This window comes from Chlamydomonas reinhardtii, chromosome 11 (assembly GCF_000002595.2).
Source record: "Chlamydomonas reinhardtii strain CC-503 cw92 mt+ chromosome 11, whole genome shotgun sequence".
NCBI lineage: Eukaryota > Viridiplantae > Chlorophyta > Chlorophyceae > Chlamydomonadales > Chlamydomonadaceae > Chlamydomonas > Chlamydomonas reinhardtii.
The window spans coordinates 1432543-1441303 of NC_057014.1; the positions used below are offsets into that span (position 1 = coordinate 1432543).

An 8761-nucleotide genomic window follows, 5' to 3' on the forward strand; every position below is an offset into this window, starting at 1 on the left:
GGCGGCGGACCGGGGCGATCCTTCCGGCGAGGTAGCGGCGGCGCCACCAACCTGATGTGGGACGTCACGCTGGTGGGGCTGCGCCTGGCGCTGGACGAAGGGTGAGGCAGCTGGGTTGCGTCACAGCAAGCTGTAAAACATGATGGCCCGGCATCACGCACAGCGGCTTGGAGATTTACTTGTAGGAAACCGCTGTGTGCAGCACTGAAAGCTCGATCGTCATGCGTGATCGACACAGCGGATGCATGCGGGACGTTGCACGTGCCATCTCCATCTCCATCTACAGGGCGAAGCCGCTGGAGTTCAAGCGGCGCAAGGCGGCTGTGCAGGATGGCTTCCGGCAGCTGCTCAAAGACCGCCATTGGGCGGTCACGCCGGCGGTTCTGAGCCAGGAGCGCTTGGTAGAGCGGCTTGGCCTGTTTCGAGAGCGCGTGGTGCAGCCGGGTCAAGTGGTCCGCCTGAATCAACTGCGGCGGTTGTGGGTGCGCTGCAAACTCGGGAACGGACGGTGTCCTGGGCTACTTGGGCCATACATACGTTCCGCACCTGCAAGCTGTCACCGCACAAACAACGGGACTGGAGACGCAAAATACGCGCGCGGCGCACGCCTAGCTACCTACCTATTCCACCGTTTCCTGCCGTGCTGCCTGCAGGCCGCCTGTGAAGTCCCCGCAAGGGCCGCGCACCTTCTCGGCCGCCGTGCGGCGTGAGCTGTTCAAGCGGCAGCCCGCCCCCACCTGCGGCTGGTGCGGCGAGCCCATAGTCGACGTCACGGACGCCGAGGTGGACCACGTCGTGCCGTACGCCCAAGGCGGTGCAACAACGCTCGACAACGCGCAGCTGCTGCACGCCCTGTGCAACCGGCAGCGCGGCCAGAAGCCCATGAGCGCAGCACCGGCTGCGGCGGCACAGGCTGCCGGAGGCGGGGCGGCCGGCGAGGGGCGTGAGGAGGCTGCGGCTGCACAGGCTGCGGCTGCAGCAGAGGCTGCGGCGGCAGAGGCTGCGGCGGCACCGGCTGTGGCGGAAAGGACTGCGGCGGCACCGGCCAAGCTGCTACAGCCTGCGGCGGCACAGGCGGCGGCGGAAAGGGCAGCGGCGGCACAGGCGGCGGCACAGGCGGCGGCGGAAAGGGCAGCGGCACAGGCGGCGGCACAGGCGGCGGCGGAAAGGGCAGCGGCACAGGCGGCGGCACAGGCGGCGGCGGAAAGGGCAGCGGCGGCACAGGCGGCGGCACAGGCGGCGGCGGAAAGGGCTGCGGCGGAAAGGGCAGCGGCGGCACAGGCGGCGGCGGAAAGGGCTGCGGCGGCACATGCTGCGGTGGCAAGGGCTGCGGCGCCACAGGCTGCAGAGCACGAGGCGTCAGAGTTGAGAAAGGATGAGATAGTCAAGGGGATGGTGCTGCGGCAGGAGCTAAAGGGTACGACATGGGTGCAGTGGGGGCTGCTGGCGGCGGCGGCGGCGGGCGTGGTGCTGGTACTCGTGGCGCGGTAATGCAGCTTGGGCCTTGCCGGCGGGACGTAGGTGGTGTGCTGCGCCACATGAGGTGTTACGCGCGTAGACGAAGGATGCGGTGAACGAGGGTTGAGTGCGTGCGAGCATGAGTATGGGCATGATTCAACCCCGGCGGTCAGGCTGTGGTCCATGGGCATGGTACGGGCGTATGTGTGTATCTCGGCAGGCAACCGGCCCGGGTATGCCTATGTCTCCTACTTAGCCAGTTTACGTATTTGAGGGGCCATATGAATGAACAGCAATCGCTGGCATCTGCATTGGATTGCAAGGAAACGCGGAGGTCTGCTGGTAGGATGGAACAGTTTGGACGGCGGGACAGTCTTGCGGAATGCACTTGCTTGGCTTCATCGACATACACATGACCAAGAGCTCACGCCGCCATGCTTCGCCCATGAACCATGGAGGTTTAGATGGTCGGACAAGGAGGGCGGTTCATGCCTCTTCCGACCAGAGATGGTCACTGGACGGACTGCCCCTTCTTGCCCGCAACACTACTCAATTGCAACGTCGCATTCACCCGCATTCGAGCTTGGTTACTCAAATTGTCCCTCAATTTTTGGATGTGCAGACTGTATGGCTGACTAGGTGACCTCTGACATACCAGGGCCAGTTGCCTGCCTGGATACACGCGGGCATGGACCACAGCCTGACCACTAGGGTTGAATCATGCACTAAATATTTCGGGAAACATATTGGGGCGGCCTCAAGCCGAGACCTGGTCGGTTCCGCGAAGGTTGACACGCGGCAAACACCTAGCACGCAAACAGGCAGGCTTTCGTTGCCTCCCGCCCTTCGTCCCCCTCCCCCCCGTCCCGTGAGCCATCCCCCTCTAATATGTGCGACCGAATGCAAGCCATGCTCGCGCCTATGCCGCGCCTTCTATCCACAAACTACCGCCACCTTCAACTGCCACCACCGCCGTCCATGTACCCTGCAGGTGCGCGCCATCGCGAACCACCTAGCTCTCCCGCACGGCATTGTGTGCTGTCTGTGACGTGTGGCCTGGCCGGGCGACCCGGAGTGCGAGGAGTGCGTTTCAACGATTTCAGCCCAGCTCAGCGGCACTACTCAGTTCGTGGACCATCCAGCCGCAGCACCAGCGCATCAAACTTCGGCGGTGGTAACGTGGTATTGGTAAGGCCGTAAGGGGGGGCTGGGCACTACACGGCACGGGGCGCTGTCTTCCAACGATCATCGGTGCCTGGGCTGGGCTGGGCGCACGTCGGTCCTGGGACTGTTTTGGGACTATTTGGGACGGTTATTTCATCCCTTGCCATGTTACGTCGAGTGCTGCCACCGCGCACCCGCACGCACCCTGCCAACGCGCCGCCAATGCTGGCGGCCAACCGCTGCGCGCCTTCGAGCTATTCTTCCAATCTTCCTGCATGGTGGCTGGGAGGCGGCGCTGGCGGCGACAGGCGGGCCGCTGCTCTGGACCACCATGGCACAGAACGTGCAGAGCCTGCGGTGAGCTGAGGGAGGAGGCCTTGGGGGGCGGGGACATCTCATCTGACATAAGACCGCGGGGTTGGGGCAGCACATGGCAAGCTGCTCCCTGAAAGGAAGCGAAGACATCTGAGGTTGCAGGGTGCATGTCTCCCAGCCACCCCTTGTTCAGACGGGGCAGTTCCCCGGGGGCTCAACAGTGCGATTGAGGCCATCGACAAGCCGCGCTGCAGCTGTGGCTGAGCTACATGCAGAATGTGTTGCGCCAGGCTGCTGAAAAGAGCACTGGTGCCGGCACGCGTGGACAAGTCTAAGCCCTTGAGCCGTCAAGCCCAGTAGCGAGTACATAGTCGAGCACATCTTATCACTGGTTGACATCTTATCACTGGTTGACATCTTATCACTGGTGGTCAGGCTGTTCTTTGTTCTTCATCACGCACGCAGCCCTGCAAAACCCGAGCGTCATCACTGTAACGCTCTTCAATGTGTGTTACATGTGCCCGTCACTACAACATGCACCCTCACGTGCCCGCCACACTGCTTTGCGCCACATTCTCCGCTGCATCACGCGGGAATTTCATTCCGACAAGTGTTTCCGACAAGTGTTTCCCGGTCACGGGAAAAGGGGCTTAGCCCCTCCACAGTCTGAGGCCGAACAACCTCATCGCCCCAACATAGCCGGGATCGGTTTCCACAGGCACATATCCAAACCCGGTGCCTAGCAATCGCGATGCCACAGCAGAGCCAACCGCAGCCAGACGCAGCACAGTTGTCGACAGCCGCACTACTTGTCATGCCGCTACGCATGCCCTGGCCAGCCCCACCGCGGACCGCTACCTAGACACCAGCCGGCTCCTCAGCCTGCGCGCTTGCGCCGCTTTTGGCACTTTTTGTCGACGCAGGCATCAGGCAGGCACAGGCAGGCAGGCGACCTGTCCGTCACGGTCTCCTGGTCGCCTGGTCTCCCTGCGCCTCAGGGGCAAAGTTAACGCGAAGTGCTGTCCTCTGCAGACCCGTCGGCCACATCCGCATAATTCCCGCCCAAATGAATGTGAATGAAACCTCATACAACCTGCACAACGTACACCTACGACTGGCTACATTCAGCACTCCTCACTGGCTACACGCAGCACTCCTCACTGCCAAACGAAGTCATCCTGTGCGATGGCAACTACTACTGTTGAATGTGCTTAGCATCATGGAAGGCGGTTTCCCCGCAACAAAAGCAAACAAAACTCATAAGATTACCCAGACATGATGCACACATACGTGCAGATGTTTATGATACAGCAACGCAGCACACACATGTACTCGCGTTCCGCACCCCCACCCTCCACACACAAACACACACACGCACACAAAACACGGTATTGTCTATCAGAAGCGGCATCGGGACACAGCAGCAAGAAGCAAGGCCCGGCGCACCTGTCGCCATGCCAGCGGTGGAGCACCCTGCGACGGCTGGTCTGCAGCACGTCCTGGGCTGAGAACACGTCCACGTCCAGCACCTGGGCAGGGCCACACGCCGGGCGCAGCTTCACAGGCTCTTGCGGTGGGTTGCCTTCCACCCTGGCCCACGCCACCACGCCGCGCGCCTTGACGTCCACGGGAAGCTGGTGCCAGAGCGTGGCCGACCGCTGGCGTATGACGTGGTAGCCGCACAGCAGGACCATCGCCGAGCGTTTGAGCTGCGGAATGGCGGCGGACGTGCCTGTGCCACACCAGCAATGCAGTGATGGAGCTGTATGTGATGAACAGCATGCTCCCAGGGTGGCATCCGGGTGGCCAACTACCTCCGCATTACACTAGGCTGTCGCACGATCACATGATCACACACTGCTACGCCAGGGGTAACTGTCTGCTTGCGGCGAGCAAGCCTGCACCCACCCTTGCTGCTGGTCTTGGTCTCCACCAAGGTCAAGTCCGCCCAGCTGCCGGAGGCACGCAGCGATAGTCTATCCACCTCCAACTCAGAGACGGCCGGCGACAGGCAGAAGCCGCCACTGCCACCGCCCGCGCTCGCCCCGCCACCGCTGGCCTTGCCGGCGCTCGACCCGCCGCTGTGGCTGCCACACACTGCGACCGCAGGCTGCAGGCTGCTCAGCGCCGGCATGAACAGCTCGCGTGCCAGCAACTGCCAGCGCTGGTCCGCCGTTCCGCGCATGTACCTCTTCAGGGCACAGTAAATGGCGAGCGAGGTTTTCGCGCCGTCCGCCGGTGACGACTTGACGCTGCTAGCTGGGCCTGAGCCCTGCTGCTGCTGCTCCTTGTGTGATTTCCTTGTCGCCGTCGCTGCTGCTGCTGCTGCCACGGCGGCGGCGGCGGTCCACCCCCAGCAGCTTCCGTGCAGCCCCAATTAGTGCCAGCGCGTCCTACAGCACGCTTTTGAACTTTGCGTCCAGCTTGGCGTCCAGCTTGGCGTCCTGATCGCTGAACTTGGCGTCCAGCTTGGCGTTTTGCTCGCTGAACTTGGTGTCCAGCTTGGCGTTCAGGAACTCTGCCAGCGTCGCCCTCCCCTGAAATGGAAATACGAGTGATGTGAGGCGCATGAAAACTGGTGCAACGTCTTTGCAGGCGCAACGTCTTTGCAGGCTTTACTAGGGCTTCCACTCACGTCATCAGGAGCCCCGAGCTCGCCCGCCGCAGCGGAAGCTGCCACTTTGGGCGTTCCGCGCAGTAATTGAGCTCTCGAGCTTTGCAGCTGGATGCGCAGAGCTGCGAAGCGGCCCGCAAAGCAAGATTTGCGTCATTCCGTTAAAGCCCTCGTTTGGGCGCCAGTCTTGCAAAGCGCACCTGTACAGCATCCGCTGGATGGCACGCGGTGGACGCACGAGGAGACAGCAGACGCAGGCGGGTTGACTGATAGGCGCGAGCGCGTCGTTCGCGGCGGAGAGTTTACGTTCACGAACTGTAAGGGCATGGCTACTGGGGTACTCCAGCAAAGGAAAATACCAGGGGACTGCAGATTACAGGAACGCTTGGAAGTGCTACGTGGATTCACGGAGCTCGCGCTCGCACAATGAGCCTCTTTCCAATCGACTTTAGAATGCTGACAATGCTCGCCCGCAGTACCGCTGCCTTGTGGGAATGTGCAATAACAACACCAAGTATTTCGGGAAACATATTGGGGCGGCCAAAAGCCGAGGTCGGACCCATTTGGTCGGGGCCCGCCTTCCGCGAAGGTTGACACGCGGCAAACACCCAGCACGCCAACAGGCAGGCGTTTGTTGCCCCCCGCCCTTCCTCCCCCTCCCCCGTCCCGTGAGCTGGTTGCGCCACCGACGGCGGCGCTCAGCGGGGCCTTTGCTGCTTCCAGAGCCATCCCCCTCTAATTTGTGCGACCGAATGCAAGCCATGCTCGCGCCTATGCCGCGCCTGCTATCCACAAAATACCGCCACCTTCAACTGCCACCACTGCCGTCCATGTACCCTGCAGGTGCGCGCCATCGCGAACCACCGAGCTCTCCCGCACGGCATTGTGTGCTGTCTGTGACGTGTGGCCTGGCCGGGCGACCCGGAGTGCGAGGAGTGCGTTTCAGCGATTTCAGCCCAGCTCAGCGGCACTACTCAGCAGTTCGTGGACCATCTAGCCGCAGCACCAGCGCATCAAACTTCGGTGGCGGTGGTAACGTGGTATTGGTAAGGGGGGGCTGGGCACTACACGGCACGGGGCGCTGTCTTCCAACGATCATCGGTGCCTGGGCTGGGCTGGGCGCACGTGGGTCCTGGGACTGTTTTGGGACTATTTGGGATGGTTATTTCATCCCTTGCCAAGTTACGTCAACTGCTGCCACCGCGCACCCGCATGCAGCCTGCCAACGCGCCGCCAACGCTGGCGACCAACCGCTGCGCGCCTTCGAGCTGTTCTTCCTGCATGGTGGCTAGGAGGCGGCGCTGGCGGTGACGGGCGGGCCGCTGCTCTGGACCACGATGGCACAGAACGTGCAGAGCCTGCGGTGAGCTGAGGAAGGAGGCCTTGGGGGGCGGGGACATCTCATCTGACATAAAACCGTGGGGTTGGGGCAGCACGTGGCAAGCTGCTCCCTGAAAGGAAGCGAAGACATCTGAGGTTGTAGGCTGCATGTCTCCCACCCACCCCTTGTTCAGACGGGGCAGTTCCCCGGGGGCTCGACAGTGCGATTGAGGCCATCGACAAGCCGCGCTGCAGCTGTGGCTTGAGCTACATGCAGAATATGTTGCGCCAGGCTGCTGAGAAGAGCACTGGTGCCGGCACGCGTGGACAAGTCTAAGCCCTTGAGCCGTCAAGCCCAGTAGCGAGTACATAGTCGAGCACATCTTATCACTGGTTGACATCTTATCACTGGTTGTCAGGCTGTCCTTTTTCTTCATCACCCACGCAGCCCTGCAAAACCCGAGCGTCATCACTGCAACGCTCTTCAATGTGTGTGACATGTGCCCGTCACTACAACATGCACCCTCACGTGCCCGCCACACTGCTGTGCGCCACATTCTCCGCTGCATCACGCGGGAATTTCATTCCGACATTCCGACAAGTGTTCCCAGGTCACAGGAAAAGGGGCTGAGCCCCTCCACAGTCTGAGGCCGAACAACCTCATCGCCCCAACATAGCCGGGATCGGTTTCCACAGGCACATAGCCAAACCCTGTGCCTAGCAATCGTGATGCCACAGCAGAGCCAACGGCAGCCAGACGCAGCACAGTTCTCAACAGCCGCACTACTTGTCATGCCGCTACGCATGCCCTGCCAGCCCCACCGCGGACCGCTACCTAGACACCAGCCGGCTCCTCAGCCTGCGCGCTTGCGCCGCTTTTGGCACTTTTTGTCGACGCAGGCATCAGGCAGGCACAGGCAGGCACAGGGACAGCTCGCCTGGTCGCCTGGTCTCCCTGTGCCTCAGGGGCAAAGTTAACGCGAAGTGCTATCCTCTGCAGACCCGTCGGCCACATCTGCATAATTCCCGCCCGAATGAATGTGAATGAAACCTCATACAACGTGCACGACATACATCTACGACTGGCTACATTCAGCACTCCTCACTGGCTACACGCAGCACTCCTCACTGCCAAACGAATTAATCCTGTGCGACGGCAACTACTACTGTTGAATGTGCTTAGCATCATGGAAGGCGGTTTCCCTGCAACAAGCAAACAAAACTCATAAGATTACCCAGACACGATGCACACATACGTGCAGATGTTTATGACACAGAAACGCAGCACACACATGTACTCGCGTTCCGCACCCCCACCCTCCACACACAAACACACACACGCACACAAAACACGGTATTGTCTATCAGAAGCGGCATCAGGACACAGCAGCAAGAAGCAAGGCCCGGCGCACCTGTCTCCATGCCAGCAGTGGAGCACCCTGCGACGGCTGGTCTACAGCACGTCCTGGGCTGAGAACACGTCCACGTCCAGCACCTGGGCAGGGCCACACGCCGGGCGCAGCTTCACAGGCTCTTGCGGTGGGTTGCCTTCCACCCTGGCCCACGCCACCACGCCGCGCGCCTTGACGTCCACGGGAAGCTGGTGCCGGAGCACGGCCGACCGCTGGCGTATGACGTGGTAGCCGCACAGCAGGACCATCGCAGAGCGTTTGAGCTGCGGAATGGCGGCGGACGTGCCTGTACAGCATGGAGCCACACCAGCAATGCAGTGATGGAGCTGTATGTGATGAACAGCATGCTCCCAGGGTGGCATCCGGGTGGCCAACTACCTCCGCATTACACTAGGCACGATCACATGATCACACACTGCTACGCCAGGGGTAACTGTCTGCTTGCGGCGAGCAAGCCTGCACCCACCCTTGCTGCTGG

At 61.6% G+C, this 8761-nt stretch overlaps 3 protein-coding genes across 4 annotated transcripts in view; 1 reads left to right on the forward strand and 2 right to left on the reverse strand.

Annotated features, from left to right (window-relative positions):
• On the forward strand, positions 1-2196 carry CHLRE_11g467728v5 (uncharacterized protein). Its single transcript, XM_043067490.1, has 3 exons — positions 1-101; positions 287-478; positions 654-2196. Exons 1-3 carry the CDS (start codon positions 55-57, stop codon positions 1489-1491), a joined length of 1077 nt encoding a protein of 358 aa, XP_042919487.1. The 5' UTR covers positions 1-54; the 3' UTR covers positions 1492-2196.
• Positions 2197-3436: 1240 nt separating this feature from the next.
• On the reverse strand, positions 3437-6044 carry CHLRE_11g467729v5 (uncharacterized protein). Its single transcript, XM_043067491.1, has 4 exons — positions 5752-6044; positions 5573-5673; positions 4846-5474; positions 3437-4669 (listed from the first exon to the last, which is right to left on the reverse strand). Exons 3-4 carry the CDS (start codon positions 5120-5122, stop codon positions 4203-4205), a joined length of 744 nt encoding a protein of 247 aa, XP_042919488.1. The 5' UTR covers positions 5123-5474; positions 5573-5673; positions 5752-6044; the 3' UTR covers positions 3437-4202.
• Positions 6045-6098: 54 nt separating this feature from the next.
• The window catches only part of CHLRE_11g467730v5 (uncharacterized protein), a 5596-nt gene continuing 2933 nt past the window's right edge, over positions 6099-8761 (reverse strand). The window contains exons 10-14 of one of the 2 annotated variants that reach the window (XM_043067492.1): positions 8750-8757; positions 8284-8569; positions 7833-8074; positions 7055-7724; positions 6099-6459 (exon numbers count right to left, since the gene is read on the reverse strand). In XM_043067492.1, the coding sequence (XP_042919490.1) occupies positions 8325-8569; positions 8750-8757 (253 nt within the window). In that variant the 3' untranslated portion in view covers positions 6099-6459; positions 7055-7724; positions 7833-8074; positions 8284-8324. Of the gene's footprint in view, positions 6460-7054; positions 7725-7832; positions 8075-8283; positions 8570-8749; positions 8758-8761 lie in introns of those variants that run through there. The other variant, XM_043067493.1, reaches the window with a different exon arrangement.

Bases quoted from the DNA above. Each gene is read 5' to 3' on its own strand.
- CHLRE_11g467729v5 (XM_043067491.1), bottom strand. From the start codon at position 5,122: ATGCGCGGAACGGCGGACCAGCGCTGGCAGTTGCTGGCACGCGAGCTG. The intron at 4,670-4,845 runs GTGGGTGCAGGC...GGTGTGGCACAG, and splicing joins GACCAAGACCAGCAGCAAGG to GCACGTCCGCCGCCATTCCG.
- CHLRE_11g467728v5 (XM_043067490.1), top strand. From the start codon at position 55: ATGTGGGACGTCACGCTGGTGGGGCTGCGCCTGGCGCTGGACGAAGG. The intron at 102-286 runs GTGAGGCAGCTG...CTCCATCTACAG, and splicing joins CGCCTGGCGCTGGACGAAGG to GGCGAAGCCGCTGGAGTTCA. The intron at 479-653 runs GTGGGTGCGCTG...TGCTGCCTGCAG, and splicing joins CTGAATCAACTGCGGCGGTT to GCCGCCTGTGAAGTCCCCGC.